Source organism: Desmodus rotundus, chromosome 7 (assembly GCF_022682495.2).
Source record: "Desmodus rotundus isolate HL8 chromosome 7, HLdesRot8A.1, whole genome shotgun sequence".
NCBI classification, from domain to species: Eukaryota; Metazoa; Chordata; class Mammalia; order Chiroptera; family Phyllostomidae; genus Desmodus; species Desmodus rotundus.
The window spans coordinates 112,449,510-112,468,212 of NC_071393.1; the positions used below are offsets into that span (position 1 = coordinate 112,449,510).

Below are 18,703 nucleotides of genomic sequence, written 5' to 3' on the forward strand. Positions count from 1 at the left end.
ACGTGACCAAAGCTAAGGCACTAACCTGGCTGCTGCTGCGGACAAGCCGTGCCACTGCAAAGTCCTTCATAATGTCTGTGTGCACAGTAGGTACAAACCTTGCATCTACAAATGAGATCTACTTATAAGGCTAGAAAAATAAGGTAAAGCTTGTTAGCTTCACATCAAGCAAATCACAGCAAAACTGAAATTCTGTCAGTCTACTGAAATCCTTGTAGCAGTCTATCAATTTTGAAACGGATAATGCTTCACAAAAATACTCAATGTTCAGAGACAAAAAAAATCACTCGGGGGAAAAATATAACTAAAGAACATTTATTTATTTTGCACTAAGACTTTATCTTAGGACATAACTAAATTGTGTCACCGCCCTCCACCCCAACTTGAAGAAGGGTTAGTACAGTGAGTGTTATAAAGCAGGTATGAATATTAACTGACAAAAACCCTTCAAAATCATCATAACAATGTTTAAGTAAAAAAAAGAAAAGAAAAAATAGGGGGTGATGGGAGTTTCAGATTGAACAAGACCCTCACATTTCATCTAACACATTCAATCCTGACTAGAGTGTACCAAAATGGAAACAGGATTACTATAGTACAAAACTTCCACTACAGACTGCTGTACACACCTGTTTTCCAAGCCCACCCCCAAACCCTAATTCTTCCAGCACAACTATTTCCCGGCCTGTTGGGCCTGCCGACGAAGGAGCACGTAGATCTTCTCTTTAATCCAGTCTTTGTTATAGGGCTGGTATGTCTGGGTATCAGCTCGGTAACTGAGGAACAAAAAAGTAATAGGCAAAGTTACAACGGTCTATTATTGTCATTTTCTTAAAACCCCAAATTATAACTGCCCAATGGTGGGACAGATACACACATGTTCATACATGAACTTAAAAAAATGTAAAAGAGTCAACTACATAATTGTTGAAATTTTAAGCGATATGAACCTTTGATCACCTAGTACTACTATCTTATAGCAGGAAAAGAAACCAAGGCCTGGAGATCTTAAGTTAAATGCTCATTGTGTTCACCCACCTACTTCTTACAAGAGTATGACCGGAAACTGTGTGTTCTCCTGCACAGTCACTATTTTTATAGAACCTTTAGTAATTAAAAAACAAAACCAAACACTAGTACCACAATTTCAGATTTGCTAAATTTATTCTGAATTAACGAAAAAAACCTTTAAAAACATATTATTGCCACAAAGACTTCTTTCCCAAAATGTACTAACAAAAAGAAATCTTTTCACCTATATTTTAGGATTTGTTTTTCAAAATAAATAATGCTAGAGGCCAGTGGAGAATTATTAGAAGAGATGACAAGCTCCAAAATGGCTCTTATAAAAGAAGCGTCAGGACTAACTGGCAATGAAATTCCAATGGGACGCTAGGGTTTTAGGAGGCCAAAGTGTCACTTACTAGCCAATGACTCGAGATTCTTTAGAGGACTCAAAAAATAGAAACATTCATCTGACCTATAACTGAAGTCTCAGCTGAGCAGGCAATAAATTCATTTTGGGGGTAAAAAACCCGTAAAGACAGCACAAACACAAAGCATACCCCAGTGTTTCAAAGCCATTGCACCGTCTTGGGGAAACACTGCGTGGCGTCCGAGAGAGGCAATAATGCAGTTTGCTTAGCAAACAACATCTCAGGGGTGTCCTGGGACAGTGATTTTCAACCGGTGTGCGGCAAGAACTTTAAAAACATGCCACACCTGACTATTTTAATCAGGGACACTGACCCCTTTTCCCTCAAATTGTAAAATACAAAAATGACAGCAGCCAACACAACAATAGCCGTCCAAACTGAATGAATCAAAATTATACCTATCTTTTGGTCAGACTGGCAAAAAATGTAGTTTTTGGGGTTTTTGGTGTGCCACAGAATGTTAGTCATCATTTTACATGTGCCATGAGATGAAAAAAGTTGGCAACTGCTGCCCTAGGAAAACAAAAGTATCTAATTTATCAATTATTGTTTTGTTTTATCCAAAGTTTCACTTTTCACCTTCTTAGCAAAAGGTTACATACATACTGTACCTATTAAAAAGTTGCCAACTGCTGGGTATAGCTTTAAGTGCTTATCTGAATCAACTCAATCCTTTTAACAACCCTGTGAGAGCAGATACAAAGATCCTTTTATAAAGGAGGAAACCAAGGCTTACCGAAGCACAGAGGCTTATTAGCTAAGTGCTCTGGGCAAGCAGTAGAAGCTTAAACACCCCTGAGCAGAGTCCTTCTCTCTGTTAACCAATTTTTGGCATGAGAAACAAACTCCAAAGGCTTTGTCATATTATTCCCCTGAATGGCTTATTAAAAATGCACAAGCTTTCTACTTTTACAAAATGCTTAACCAAATAAGAAGAAACATTTGGCTTCTTACAAATATCCTTTTGTTACAATAAGAAAATTCTAAAAAGCAAAACAATTTTCTCTGAATGTCCTTGTTTTCATGCTTCCTAAGTACCAATCTAGTCTACTTCAAGGTATGGCAGAATAGGCTATAATATTTATATTAACACAGGAAAAGAACTAAAAAAGGAACAGAATTTTTCAGAACTATTATATCTGGGTGGGACAGTCTTATTTAGCCTCCCTGCCCCAATCAGTTTGGTAGTGAACATTCAGGAATCCTTCAAATTGCAGTCTATTTTCCAACTCAAGAAAAAGTAATAACGTTTTCTTCCCGGAAAGCTGTTATGTTGATGGTTGTTAACTGGTGCTTGAAAATGAGACAATTAAACGTTAAGTATATTTATAAAATCCCAAGCTGCTGGCACAGATGGATCTTGTAGCTTAGTGTTTGCTCAGTGAACACAGGTTTATAAAAGAACAAGCTGTAGGAGTGAGCGGTGAAACCAACCAAGGTTCTTTACCCCTGTCGGCGTCTTCCTGATTGGGAGTACCTCCTCATTACAATAACTAGGGATAAAATTGTCCCTTTTGTCTCTAAACAAATAAAAACATCCTACATATTCAAAAGGCCGTTATTTTAATCTTATAAAAAATCCTATGTCACTGTCAAGTACACTTAATAGAAACAAGTACACAGTTCATTTACAAACCAAAATTGTATTCAATTCCTGGTCTAAGGAGTAAACAACAGCCCAGGCCACAATCCCCAAATAAGGAGAGGAGCAGGATGCGCTTGCTAACTGTGATGAGAAGTGCCCTGACAATGGGCAGACTTTGTAGAAACAATACCGTATCTCTCCTGAATATTCAAGTAACAAAAGAGACATAACAAAGTCATACGGGCAAGATGGCTCTAAATCCTTAATTTGATTCTTTTGAAAGTTTTCAGAGGCCAAAAAAGTTTCAACATTATAAACAGAAACATAAGCTACAATTTATAATTTTTCAGGTAGACTAATAATGCAAACACTAGAAATCATTTTAGCATGCTATAGTTTCTAGTTTACATTTAATGACAAAGAAACATTATGTTCCATTGTTAATGACATACTTATAGAGTGTCTCTTAACCATTTTATTTTGTGTAATTTTCACTGTCAAAAACCCCAGCATAACACTTCTTTATTACTTAACAGCACAATTTAAGTTACTTGTGGTATTTGAAACTTATCATTTGAGTCAAGGCAAATTTTAAATAGCCAATTGACTCACTGTAATTAAAAATAAGCCCTAGGTGGTGTTGCTCAGTGGAATGAGTGCCGGCCTGCGAACCAGAGGGTCGCCAGTTTGATTCCCAGTTAGGGCACATGCCTGGGTTGCCAGCCAGGTCGCCAGTAGGGGGCGCTTGAGAGGCAAACACACATTGATGTTTTCCTCCCTCTTACTCCTTCCTTTGCCCTCTCTAAAAATAAATAAATAAAATCTTAAAAAAAACAAAACAAAACAAAACAAAACAAAGCCCTGGCCTGACTTTGTCAATGTGTTTAAAAATAGAGTTCCTGCTATCTAGCCTATCTGCTATGCTAAACAAGCACTGGATCCTCACAGCTAGTCCTGTGAGGTACATTTATCTTAATTTTCCAAACGAGCAAACTGAGGATTAGCAATATTAAGCTAACTTGACCAAGGCAGCCAGAAAAGTGACAGAGTAAGCACTCAAACTCAGCTATGGCTGAGCCTGAAACTCCAGCTAACACTTATCTACAACCTCTCAAAAGGCAACTAAAACATGATCCTTAGCTTTAAGTAACTCCCCACCTGTTGAGAATGAGTGCCACGTCACTAAGCCTCAGGATACCTAATGTCTCAATAAGTGATTTTCATAAAATCAGAATAATAGCTATTAATTTTAAAAATAAAATCAGTAATTCATTTAAAAAGTAAAGTGAGGGTACGCATATGAACACTGCAAAATTTAGCATGACATAAGTCAGATTCTTCACTTTTGTTTAACCATCCTACCAATTCAGAATATAGCTGTAATGTAAACAAAGGAAAAGGGAAACTTCTAAGAATTTTAAAAAGCTATGCCTCAAACTATATGGGTGACATATAGTTTAAGCCATTTATACAACCAGCATTAACTCAATATCAACTATGTGCCAGATACTATTCTAGGTACTGGGGATATAGCAGTGAATAAACACAAAGCTCCTGTTCTCAGATTAAATTCTAGAAAGTAAGTATGTTATCAGTGATTTCATATCCAGTAGATAACATCTGGGCCTCTCAGTTCCTCGAACTCTTCTCCTTCAGTGACCTTGTCTCTTTCCCTTCCTCGGCCAGACCCTTTTACCTTGTCATTACCAGCAACTTCAATGTCCCAATTTCAAGCATCTCATTCTTTGATCACTACTACTTCCCAATAGTCCAACTTCAACAATCCTTTGACCCCACCCCAACCTCTAATTACATTTCATGGTCATTCAGTCCATTGCACAATATTCCTTTGCATATGAGGTCTGTCTGGAAAAAGTCCAACCATTGTTAATATAACTGTGCAACACCAATGTAACCTGGCAGCCAAAGAGAGTGGACTGGAATGCACATGTGTGAACAATGATGACTGCAGTGTACTAGTCAGTGGGGGTGGTGGACATCACTGAGTGAGTATGTGTACTGTGTGGCCGTCACATTTAAAATGACTAAGCAAGCAGAGGAATGAATCTGCATCAGAATTGGCGTTAAGCTTGAACATTCCTCTGTGCAAACTATTTGGATGATCCAGAAGGCCGCAGCTATGGGCAACTGGTGACTGGTAACGTCATCGCTACAAGCCCACTCATGCATTACATCTCGTGCAGGTTTTTCTCAAAACATTAAATCACTCAGGTGAGTCAGTCCCCCTACAGCCCAGATTTGGCTCCCTGAGACTTCTGGTTTTTCCCAAAACTAAAATCACCTTTGAAAGGGAAGAGATTTCAGACCATCGATGAGAGATTCAGGAAAATACGACGGGGCAGCTGATGGTGACTGGGAGAACTGTGTGAGGTCCCAAGGGGCCTACTTTGAAGGGGACTAGGTGTGACATCACTGTCCTATGTACAATGTTTCTTGTATCTTCAGTAAAGGTCTCTTTCATTATTACATGGCTGGATACTTTTTGGACAGACCTGTACACCCTTAACTTTTTATATCTGCCAACTCCTGCCTGTAACCATCAGGTTAAGAACGACTAGAGAAAACCCCATTACCACAGTGACTTATTTCATTTTAAATTCATTATCAGATACCCCATAAATCATACATTTTCCCCTAATCTTTTCACCCTCCTAGATTGTTTCTTTCCTTTTTTCACAAACCTTCAACACCTTTCCCCTCACCCTTACTTCTCAAGGGTATCCTCGGTTCCTATTTCCCTGAGATAGCTAAAACAATCAGGAAACAATTTCCCCAAACTCCCACCTCTGTCTGCACTCCCTACTTTACTATCAATAAACCACCCAAGACCCCATCTAAAACCACCATTTTCTCCCTCTCTACTGGATCATACACCAGCAGCCTGTAAACTCACAACTACCCCTCCCACCCTGTACCTCCCTCCGCACTAGCCCCACTTCTCTGCTCTCCTCCCTGCGGGCTGCCAACAGTTCCTTGTTTCGCAGGAGCCTAACAACTGCAGCTTTGTTGGCCTCTTATCGTTTCCTGAGTGTTTTATATTAAAATTAGGACCTACATATTTTTCACCACTGAAAAACATATTTACTTCTACCATAGTGTCTGGCATAGAAAAAATTTTAACTTGACAAGTTTCTGAGAGTAGAAAACATATGGGTCTAAAAATCTCATTCTAACATACCAAAATATACATGGTTAACACTGGGTAGGATTAAAATTAAATTCCATTTCAGTCCTGCATATATTTACATTTTAAAACAGTGTCATGAAGACAAAATAACCTTAGTTTTAATCCAACGCCAATTGTTTTAGAGACAAAGACTACAAAGGAAGAAAAACTAAGAAAAAAGATTGTTTGATTTAAAGGAACAAAGAATCAGGATTCTGAACTTCTTAATTAGTATTCTCTCTGCATACTACCTATCAATTAGCAAAGTTCTTTAGGTTTTCCTGTGCCTTTATGTTGCCAACTTAATTTGTGAGCCATATGTAAATGAAATATTAATTATTATCTAGTAGTTAAAAAGCAAAGATCAGTGTCAGGCACGGAGTAAGCTCCTAATACCATAAATCGCCTCAAACAGATGAATAAACAATAGAAAAACACAACGTAAGAGACCTGGTGGTAAATACTTACACGAGACAGCTGAGGTCTGCCAGATCATCAATAAAATCAAACAACTGGCTGATATCATATGTGATAGAGGGGCTGTTGGGATTCATTCTCTTCAGATGTTCTTCATACATTTTACAAACGCCTAAGAGAATGGGGGGAGAAGGGAAAACCAAGATCTTGTAACTGCACACTTTGGATGTTAGTGTTCTATGTTGACATCACGATACTAATTTTCATAAACTTGGGCTGGGAAAAGAAAGTAAGTTGGTCACATTTGTTTTAACTGTTACCACTAGGACTTTTAAAAAAATTTATAAACTCACCAAAATGTTGGTATTTTGTGCTTTAATGATTACTTCAACCATTGGATCTAAAGGGACTTTAAAGCTCTGTCATATGATGGTTCAGACAAGTGAGGACATTGTGAGTCTTACCAGGTTTTTCAATAAAGGAATATTCCCAGTGCCTCAGAGTAAAGAAACACCACACTTGGGAATGAGGATTGGCAAACGGATGCTTTTCTCTATTTTGCTTTCAAATTCTGATATAACACAATACATAAAACCACCACCACCACCACACATACCAAAACAAAAAAACAAAACCTAAAAACAAAAAGTAAAACAAAACTGGCAACGAGGAAGAGATCATCCTAACAGGGTATCTAAGATTCTCGACTCTGGATTCAGAGACTTGACTCGTCTCCTGAACCCTGTCAAATGGAGACAGTAGTATCTTCAGAACTGTCATGAAGATTATGTGAAATAATGCACAAAAAGCACCAGCAAATGTAGGAAGTACTCAAATACAATAAAGACAATAAAGTGGTCAAAGTCACTGATGGCAAGCCTGCATTAACTTAATTATCTACAGAGCACAGTATTTTTTAATCCAGGGACACGTGCCTCTCTGGGTCCTAACAAAAGCAAGCAGAACCCACTTTAGTCCGTTCCCACTTCAAGTACACACTCATTAATTTATTCCGGAACTCGTGACGAATGCCGAAACCAAGGAGCACAAAATGATGAAGCACTTTATCTTGCGGGGCAGCGTTATGACTCATACAAGTTCTAGCAAATGCTGTGAGTCCCGAAGCGCCTAGAGCCTGAAGTTTTTTCTCGTCAAAATGTGATGAGTATAGGGTTGGATCAGTTTTGAAGTGGACAAGTACCAAGGCATGTCTGTACTTACACTGACCCACAGCTACTATCGTACTCAATAGTGGAAGACTACATGCTTTCCCACTGATTAGGAAGAACACAGTATCTGTTCTCGCCACTTGTGTGCAGACAAAACATTGTACTGGACGTGCTGGCCAGGGTGGTTTGGCAAGAAAAAGAAATACCAGGCATTCAGATTGGAAAGGAAGAAGTGTAACTATCTCTATTCACAGACAACATGATCTTGCATTCGGAACATCCGAAGGAAACCACACACACCTATTAGAACTACTAAATGAGTGCTCCAAGACTGCAGGACATAAGGTCAATATACAAAAATCAATTGTATTTCTATACCCCAACAACAATCTGAAAAGGAAACAGCTCCATGTATAATAGCAACCCCCCCCCCCCCCCATTTAATAATAGAAGCATAAGCTCTGGCCAGTGTGGCTCAGTTGGCTGGAGCATCATCCCATGAACCAAGGGGTTGCGGGTTCGATCCTCAGTCAGGGCATGCGCCTGGTTTTGGGGTTTGATCCCCAGTCAGGACACATTATAGGAGGCAACCGATCAATGTTTCTGTCTCTCAAAGCAATAAAAAAAAGCCTCATCGGGTGAGGATTAAAGAAAAAAATACAATGAAAATACAAAATGTCATTGAAAATAAAGACTTAGTGGAATAATATCTTGTGTTCATGGATCGGGAGACTTAATATCAAGATGGCAATACTCCCCAAGATGATCTATATAGCCTCACTGCAACCCCTACCAAAATCAGAATTTTTGCAAAAATTGACAAGCTGACCCTAAATGTAATAGGAAATACAAGGGACTCAGGATAGCCAAAACAATCTTGAAAAAGAACAAAGTTGGAAGATTCAAGCTTCCCAATTCCAAAACTTGCTACAACACTACAGCAGTCACGACAGTGTGGTAATGTTTACGCATAACGACAGCACACAGATCAATGGAACAGAAAGGAGAGTTCACAATAAACCCTTACATTTGTGGTCAAGCGCTTTTTGACAAGGATACCAAGACAATTCAACGGAGAAGGAATGTCTTTGCAACAAAAGTGCTGGAAAACTGTATATTCACATACAAGAGAGTGAAGTTGCACTCATACCTCACAGCACACACAAATATTCACTCACAATGGCCAGGAGACCTAAATGTAAGAGCCCAAACTATAAAACCCTTGTAAAGAATCCCTGTGACTTTGCTTAAGGCAATGGCTTCTTAGGTATGAAACCAAAACCACAAGGAACAGACGGAAAAAATGTAAGTTGGAGTTCATCAAAGTTTAATCTTTTTATGCTTCAAGAAAGTGAAAAGCCGCAGACTGAAAGAAAATCTTTGCAATACACATATGATAAAGAACTGTTACCCAAAATATACAAAGGACTCCTAAAACTCAACAGTAAGAAAACTCAATTAAAAAATGAGCAGATCTGAAGACACCTCACCAAAGATACACAGATAGCAAGAAGCATTAGGAAAAGATGCTCAAGACTATGTTATTAGGAAGCTTGCAAATTAAAACAATAAGGTATCACCGTATACTTATTAGAATGGCAAAAATCCCAAACACTGACAAGACCAAATATTGCCTAGGATGCAGAGCAATAGGGCCTCTCATTCATTGCTGGTAGGAATGCAAAATGATACAGCCATTTCTGAAGACAGTTTCAGTTCCTTACAAAGCAAATCACAGCCTTACTGTATGATCCAACCATCATACTCCTTGATATTTACCCAAAGGAGGTGAAAACTACTATCCACACAACAACACGTGTATGAATTGTTTACAGCAGCTTTATTCATCATTGCCAGATCTTGAAAGCAACCAAGATGTCCTTCAATAGGTGAATGGATAACCAAACTGTGATATATCCATACAATGGAATATTTCCATGATAAAAAGCCATTTACTGCATAATCCCAACCCTATTCTGGAAAAGGCAAAACTATGAAGACATGAAAAAGATCAGTGGTTGCCAGGTTTTGGAGGTGGGAGGAGAAAGGAACAGGTGGAGCACAGGGGATTTTTAGGGCAGTGAAATTATTCTGTTGATACTGTAATGGCGCATACATGACATTAAGCACTTGTCAAAACCCACACAACTGGCCATTGCTGGATAACTCAGCTGGCTAGAGTGCCATCCTGATACACCAACGTTGCAAGTTCAATTTCTGGTCAGGGCACATACAAGTATCAACCAATTAATGTGTAAATAAGTGGAACGACAAATCAATGTTTCTCTCTCTCTCTCAAAAAAGAAAAATCAATGAAAATAAAAAACCCATAGAACCAGGTAACACAAAGAATGAATCCTAATGTAAAATATGGACCTCAGTTAATAATGACAGTGTATTAATACTTATTCATCAGCTGTAAACAATGTACCACACCAGTGCAAGGTGTTATTAATAGGGGAAACTATGGTGGTGGTGGGGTAGGTGGGGTGGGGAGAGGAAATGTATGAGAACTCTCTGTACTTCCTGCTTAATTTTTCTGTAAACCTGAAACTGCTCTAGAAATAAAGTGTACTAATTTAAAAAACATTCGGCATCACTAAAATTAGTGAAGGTTAGTAAAGGGTATCGCAGAATCAAAGGCCAAACATAATATAGGTAAGGCAACAAACTGCTGAGGCAGCCTGCAAACAAAATCTACCCAGACAGCAAGCCAGAGTGTCAGCAGAGAAAGGGACCTGAAAGAGCCTTGCTTTTCTTTAAAAATCAGAGCAGAATTTGATGGCAACCAGGAAGACATGGTACCAGCGACCCAGAAGCTGTCTCTAAGTATTACAAGTAGATTTTTTCACAGGTCTACCCATTGTTGGCTTTAAATGAACAGATTTTATGTAGAATCCAGTTAGTTTTGGACAGCAACAAATTCAGGGACGTGCCTAGCTGTAAAAACAGCGAATATAAAAATCTTCATAGGATTTCTGGCCTGGTGGCTCATCTCAGCACCAAAAGCTTGCAGGTTTGATCCCTGGCTAGGGTGCATATGGGAGGTAACCAATTGATGTTTCTCTCTCTCTAAAATCAATAATCTTTGGGTGAGGATCAAAAAAATATCCATAGGAAAAGAATGGACAATTTGCTACAAAGGGCGCAGGGCAGGTACAAATGATTTACATGATGTAACAATACAATGTAAGGAGAAATGCAATTTGTGAGGATCTAATCTATGTGCTCTCATTTAATGGTTCACTAAGTAAAGAAACACTAAGCACTAATAGTTCCCTTCAGGGTGGTGTCAGCTTATCAAATACATAAGAAATTATGCTGATTTGGTTCCATTTGCCTTTATTCTGTGAGCTAATTTTCATTTGTTAACAACATTCCTAAATATCTACTCCCCCTACTCAAATGATTTATCCAAGAAACCTGGAGGAAAAAACAAAACCAGTTCTTAAATGACATATATTCTAATAGTGAATGTCAGGGGGGAAAAGATGTCTACCCCTCGATTAGTGTTTAAACTCACCTTCCATGCATTCGTTCACTGATTCATAGTCAGCGTAAGTTCTGCCTTCTGGCCTCTTGGTAGGCTGTACCAGTAAAATGGTGTGAGACTGCAAGGGAAAAATGTGATTTCAGTATAAGGTTCTAACTCATATTTGAGAAATTCAATTACGCTATAAAATTCTTCATAAAATCTCACTATTCTCAATTCCTACTGCTCAAAGACAAAAAGTAAACATTACTAAACAAATAAATGGCCAAATTTACAAAACTATAGTCAAAATGATTATTTTTAAGTGGCCTGTACCTTCTAAACCAGTTTTGGTCATTTTTTATTGGAGCCAATTTCAGAACCTTTTGGTTTTATTAAAAATCCAAATATATTCGCCTTATAGTTTTTTCCTTCTTCTGGACACATTTAGTCCTTGATTTCCTTATGGTCCTCTTTCTAGGGAGAAAATATATACTTAAAAAATATATAAATACATACAGACAAACCTTAGTTCTCCACAAGTTGTTCATGGGAAAAAATTGTCTAGGTTGTTCGGTGAAAACCCTTTCATGCTGATACAATGTAACCTGGGTTCTCAAACTTAATTCATTCAATTTGCAACTGAAGACGTAGGAGGAGGGAAGGGAGGATATTCACACTTCACTAATCAAGGAAATGCTTGGTAAATGGGGAGAAACACAAGGGATCTTTTGAGAAATATCAATCACCCTGACAAAGAAGTAGCAAACTATGTGATAAACTCGATCAGGTAATGTTTCACTTCAGGCAAGTGTTAAAAGGCAGGCAAAAACAATCATTGCATAGGTTTTTAGTGAGAGAGGCCCAGTGAGCCTGAAGCAAGTTCTAGTGAAGCAGAGAGACAAAAGCAAGAACCCCAGAAGACCAGCGACCTGACCTTTTCCGTGGAAGGGGACTCCCCTTCCAAACAGTAACATCTCTCTATCCCTCCTCTCCATATTCAGTCACCAACAGCTCTTAACATTAAAGGTAAGTTCTAGTGTGTACCCAGATTTCATTTTTTTAACCATAAACTTAATTTCCTTTTTGTTAAATTTTCATTTATTCAATACATTTCATGTCCTTTTTGTTTTTAAAGTGTTTATAGATTAAACAGTACAGTAGACATGTACTGTATATAAGAAAAGTTAAAACAATCATCTGGGGGTTTGGAATGGATTAATTCAATTTACATTGTTTCTAATGGAAAAAAATTATTCGATTTGTGAACATTGCTTCTCAAAGAGCCGTCCGGAATGAATTAAATTCGAGAACCGAGGTCCCACTGTATACATGAAATATAAGTACAATCAGGCAACTATAAATATACAATTACATATGTGCCACAATAGAAAAATATCATGAAATGTAACCCGAAAAAATGTTTCACAAAATTATCTTAACCAAATTTCTATTCTGATTATCAAGCAACTATGATCCACTCCAATGAATGTTAATCTGTTACCTTATTTCAAGCCTCACAAACATGAACCCTAAATTCTCAGTAGTTCTACCGAGAAAAACACACAATACATACAATTTACTCATTAACTCTGAAAGAAACTGAAGCTTCTATCTCCAGTAAAGCAAAAGACTTTTGAACCAGTAATCAAGTATGAATTCTACTTTTAATTCTATAAGGAATTACCACTGATAATTGTCCAAGAATGAGTTGATGTGAACTGTTGTCACGTTTTCAGATCTTAATCTAAGCATTTTAACACAACATCAAATAGGGACGTAAAAAGCAGACGAAGGAAACTCAGAGGTACTGTGAAATGACTTGCCCAAAGTCACACAGCTGGTTATGACAAAATGGGAACTGGAAACCCAGTCTTCTAATTACTAGTCCTCTCTGGGGCACTACGCAGGGTCAAATATTGAAATAGCTTCATTCAGAAAAGTACAACCTGAAAAAATGTCCTCTTCACAACAGCCGCGTAACTTGTTAACAGTAACCGCAGCAACCCCCAAACCGAAATTGAAGTAACCTCTTAATCTCTGTGTGCATCTGCTTTTTGGGGATTAAAAAAACCCTAGCCACCCACTGCACTTGACTACCCGCGTCAAAGTCTAAGGAACTTGGACCCTCAGCTGAGCCTATCTTTTCAGCCTCCACATCCAAGAGAACGTAAATCCGCGTAAGATCAGGCTTGAGGGCTGAGAGCAACGCCAAACCAGGCTTCTAGGGGTCTTGGAAAAGAGGGAAAGTTGTATTTTTCAAAAAGTAGAGCACAGAAAAAAGAGAGGGCATAGTTGCGAACGCACACTACAAAACAAAGACGACCTTTCTTGGTCCACATCCTAGGTGCAATATATTCAAACCGTTAGTTTCGGGAACAGGTTTTCTGACGTTCCCTCGGCCATTGTTCCTACAGTAAGCCAGGGCGTTGGGAAGGAAAGAGAAGCAACCCTCCGTGTGCCTCTACCAAGCAGCCATCCCGAGAAAGCGCGCAACTACAGGGGGCCCCCCGGGGCCTAGTGCCAGGCCCAGCGTCTCCGCGGCGGGAAGGGGGACGGTCGACCCACAAGCCGGACGGCCGGGGAGCAGTACGCTCGCGCTAGATGGGCTGGGCAAAAGAGGTACCGGGATGGGGTCACCCGGAAGGCTGGGGGTTCGGGAAGCCACTGAGGCATGTCTCACCATCGCGCCAAACTCTTTCGCTGCAGCCGCCGCCGACACCACCACCTCACACGAGCTTAGCCACAACGCCGCCAACAGCCAACCCCCGCGAGAGGAGCCGCCGGAAGTCGTCAGAAACTCACCGCGAAAAAGCCTTTTGGACCATAGAGGGTCACATATTTCCGGCAGCTAGAGCAGATTCCGACTCTGTTTCAGCCATCTTGGATAAGGGCAATGAGATACACAGGGAGACTTTCGGAAGGCTTAAAAAATAATAATTTCCTTCCAAACTCTGTCTTCCACACTCTTGTTGTTAGGCACACGGTTAAAGCGATCACCAATGTAGATAGTGACACAATCATGTTTCACTTGCCCTACTCAAAAATGGCGGCAGTATAAGAATCCCGCCATAGGTCGGTTGTTACCCGGAAGTACCCTTTAAAGGCGGGGCGGCGAGGCAATCCGGAAGTGAATGTAATGAAGGGGTGCCACTTGGCGGCCATGGCTGCTGTAGTATCGGTTGCTCCGGGTCAAAGCCCAGTGGAGTGGAGTAATATGGACAGCATCGGGTGTAGGGCAGAGACAACTTTGTATCGGATTCGCTGCTGAACCCCTAAGACCCATCGTTAGAGACTTACTGGACTCCTTTCCTCCTTCTATACTCGGACGAGAGTTTGCCGGGACTGGTGGGCTGGTCCCAGCCTGAAGGGATCATTGGCAGGGTGGCCCAAAGAGCTAGGGTTGCCGGGAGAACGAACAAGTTCGCTTGGGTTTTCCTCCTTTCTGCTGCCACCTGCAACGTTGTCTGTGAAAGAGTGGGCCCGTTGTGCCACCCTCATTCCGACCATTGAAGAAATCGCTCATTCGCGTATTTTCCCCATTGACTTCCCACCTTTGTTAAGCCACCGGAATCCAGTGACTGGCATCTGAAAACCCAGGGGCTGGGGACCTAAGATTGCTGAAAGTTCTCTCTGGTGCTAATTATCAGCATAAGGGGCTGTTTCCAGGTACGTTCAATAGAAAGGTGCCTCGTGAACACATCTGCTGGTTGGGAGGACCAAAGAACTGGAAAAGGCCCTCTTGTTCCCTTGGAATCACCACACGCATTTAAGAACCTTTTGAAGCCACTGAAAATTTGTGGTCTGGTGGTGGTGGGTGAATAAAGGAGGGCAGAATGGATGATTTCATCTCCATTAGTCTGCTGTCTTTGTCTATGTTGGTGGGATGTTACGTGGCTGGAATCATTCCCTTGGCTGTTAATTTCTCGGAGGTAAGATATTTGCAATTTTTTGTCAGCTGTCAGGATGGTTGCTAGAAGGTGGTGACAGTTGTAAAGGGTAGCTGCTTCCCCCAGTTAATCTCAGAGCTAAAGGTCTTATTAAGGAAGACTTATGTTTTAAAAAAGATGCATAACATTTAATAATAGAAGCAAATTTCATATTCAGCGTTAGAGTTTTTAACCTGGGTGGGTGGATCTACTGGAGATTCTGGAGTACTCCGAACTCCCTGAAGTTGCATACAAAAATTTGGAGCTCTGCATTTTCCTGGAGAAGGGCACCATAACAGTCTTTTGATTCTCAGAAGTTTCAAGGAGTGAAGATTTGTGATTGCTATCAAGAACTATAAATAGTGAATGTTATTTGCTCATATAAGTTAAGATTGATATAACTTATCTTTTTGAAAGAATCAAGCCTCAAGCATAGTTTTCTGGAGAAAGGTAGTTTTTTGGATACGTGTATTAGAATGAAGAAAACATACTTTAAAAAACAGATTGTTCAAAATAAAAAACTTAGATTGTTCGTAACTCACTTTTCTTTTTAAAGAAGAAAAGCGTTGGAATGGATATTCGATGTTTTCAAATCTGTTTGCTTAGAAATGAAATTTTTGCTAATATGTTTTGACATTTTGGTTAATTGTCATTACTTGAACAAACATTAAGTGACAGGGGAAGAAAGACAGCTGAAAGCATTGTTCAGTGAAAAGGGACGTAGGTTCTGCAGTTGTCATAAAGAGGGCACGAGGTGCACAGTGCTCAAACCTTTAGGGAGAAAAACAGCTATGCTGGGGGGGAACAGGATTTCATGAGTCTGACCTGGCCCTAGTTTTACTGCCAGTCCTGAAAGTGCTTTCGTAGGACAGTGGGAGGAAGCATGGCCCGAAGTAGAAAGGAAAGGTGAAGACTGGTAGGCTTTGAAGTTAGCCTGTGGCTGGGAAAGAAGGCGAGACCAGGCCTCAGGAGTTTGAAACATAGCTAAGCCTGCAGGCAGATGGAAGGGAGGGTTGAATTGCTGCTTCTCCTTTGCCGTTTCCTTTTTGTATCTGTAGCCCTCAGCATCTCATGCTGACATTAAGCTACGTTTTTTTGAGCACGTACACTACCTAACTTCATTTAAAAAACCTAATGAGGTACATAAGGAATCCGAGACTCAGGTTATGTAACTTGGATAAAGTCATAAAGTATGTTAGAATTAGAGCTGGGTTTTTTTTGTTTGTTTGTTTTTACTTTTTTATTGAATTTATTGAGGTGACATTGGTTAATAAAACTATATAGGTTTCAGGTGTACAGTCCTACAGTACATTATCTGTATATTGTATTGTATCTATCAACACGAAGCAAGTCTCCTTCCAGAGCTGTTTTTTAAGTCTAGGTTTTTTGGACTCAGAGCAGTTTGTAGCCATTGTCCATTGTGGCAGAGGTAGCAAACTGGCAGCCTATGTACCAAATTTAGCTGGCAGACTTAGTTGTTGTATTAGTAGAGTGTTTAATTTTATTATTGTGTTGGTTTTTGTCTGTATTTCCTCAAGGCAACAGTAAGCTAGAGCTGAGTAGCAGTAGATTGTCTCTGTGTCCTTGGCTGTGAAGCCCACTGAGCTCGTTTTTGGCTACCTGCCTGCCCAGTGCTTTGTGAGTCTGCTGCCTTTCCTCTCACATAAACCATATTTTCTTATAACTGCATTAGAATTCAACTGACTTTAATGGGGCTGATATTTATGAGCTTAAGTTGGTTCGTATTTTTAAAAATGTATTGAGGTGACATTTATCAAGAATTATAATTCCAGTAAATCGATAAAACTTATTATTTCTATAGAATGCTTATGACTTTTCCAATTTCTGTTTTCTCTAACTATCTTGGGTGATTTTTGCAATAAGCAGATATTGCTATTTCCTTTTTTACTGAAAGGAAATGTGTACACAAGTGATGTAATTAACTAGGCCATTAATAAAAGTAATCTCTATGTTACATCATTCTGAATTGATAGTCATGTGGTCTTTTCCAACTGAGGGTCTTAAAATGCTATAAATCAGCATTTGTAATATCTGTTTACTATTAAAGCAGGAACAATGCATTTTGAACTGTTAGAATAAAGTGAACGTTATAAATAAATTAAAGGCATTTTAGAATTTAACTGGTGTTTCTATCTTGTAGGAGTTGAGCGTTTTTTCTAGGTAAATTATACTATTATTATCGACCAAAGTATTGTGAAAATAGTGAGATGATAAATTTGTAAAAATAAACTTCATCATGGGGGCTGGGAAGCACAGCTTCTACCCTTAGAAAGTAGCTCCCCCCCATTCCTAGCTTTTCTTAGGGACTGGTGTTATCGTAAACAGGAAGACCAGTAAACCTAATTTATTATACAGCTCACTTTCATTTACATGAAACAGTATGCTTTTTATTTATGCTCTTGATCTAGCTGCTGCTTTGTCACTGAATACTTTTTTCTTCAGAATGTTTCAGCAGGAATAAAAGATCAATAAAACCATTAACTATGGCAGGATTGGTATTCAGAAATGAGTTAAAATCAAGTAGTCCGAAATTACTTTAGCAGTGGTGTCTACCTGCCATATCCAACTATCCAGAAGTTCATGTGGCATTGATTTCTCTGTCATTTTCTCCAACATTCCTTGCCTCCAAAAGAAATTTCTTGATGCTTTTGTAACTTCTCTTCCTTGCCTTTTGACCTGGTGACTGAACCTTCATGCCCAAATGATTTCTAAAACAAAGGAAAAAAACCTCTGACTCTCATGTGTTTATACGTAACTGATGAACAAGATGCTCTCTCCTTGAGCATATGGGAAGGAGAAAAACACTAAACTCGTAAAGGAGGCCAAAACATGCTTTACATAGATGAGGTCCTCTCTGGTAAGGGAGTTGGACACGGACACACTAGCTTAGCAGTCTGTTGTGTTTTTTGATTCAATTGTCAGTAAGTAGTTTTCTTCGGCTCTAAATGGAAAAACGTGTGTAGGTTGAGAACCTACAACTTAACATTACCTAGTAAAAACCCAACTTAGCGGGTGATCTGACTGGTGAAAGAAGTTAAGATATAAACAACAGCCAAAGTGGGATTTCAGCTCGCTTATCTGAGGGTTGTAGTTTACCTGAGCAGGTCACAGAGCTGGTAACAGAGTGCGGCTGCATTTGCATCCAAGCTCCAGGGCAGTGTCTCTAACTGTCTGGTAAATGACAGTGTTTGTTTTTAGCTGCCATTCCATTGAAGACCCAATATGTTTGTAAGAATGAAACACTAAGATAATGAAGCGGGGGAAAACATACAAAATACAGGCCCAAATGTAGTGTTACTAAGTTGAAGAGACATACAGTTTAGTCCCTTAGTTATAACGATCATACTGCTATAAATTGTTTGAAGGCTTTCTTTCACTTTTGTACTTTTCTTGTCGTAGACTAGTTTGGATTATAAAGCCACATTTTTCATGGGTTAAAACAGTACAAATCCATAGGTATGCAGGTGAAAGTGGTGCTACTCTTTAA

At 39.4% G+C, this 18,703-nt stretch overlaps 2 protein-coding genes across 4 annotated transcripts in view; one reads left to right on the plus strand and one right to left on the minus strand.

The window, feature by feature from the left end:
- Positions 1-301: 301 nt before the first annotated feature.
- On the minus strand, positions 302-14,061 carry ERH (ERH mRNA splicing and mitosis factor). The gene is made up of 4 exons (XM_024568437.3): positions 13,950-14,061; positions 11,318-11,405; positions 6,677-6,797; positions 302-776 (listed from the first exon to the last, which is right to left on the minus strand). Exons 1-4 carry the CDS (start codon positions 13,950-13,952, stop codon positions 674-676), a joined length of 315 nt encoding a protein of 104 aa, XP_024424205.1. The 5' UTR covers positions 13,953-14,061; the 3' UTR covers positions 302-673.
- Positions 14,062-14,390: 329 nt separating this feature from the next.
- Positions 14,391-18,703, plus strand: part of SLC39A9 (solute carrier family 39 member 9) — a 41,697-nt gene continuing 37,384 nt past the window's right edge. For 2 of the 3 annotated variants that reach the window (XM_024567812.3, XM_053928349.1), the window contains exon 1: positions 14,391-15,198. In XM_024567812.3, coding sequence (XP_024423580.1) covers positions 15,103-15,198 — 96 coding nt within the window. In that variant the 5' untranslated portion in view covers positions 14,391-15,102. The remainder of the gene's footprint in view (positions 15,199-18,703) is intronic. The other variant, XM_045201621.3, reaches the window with a different exon arrangement.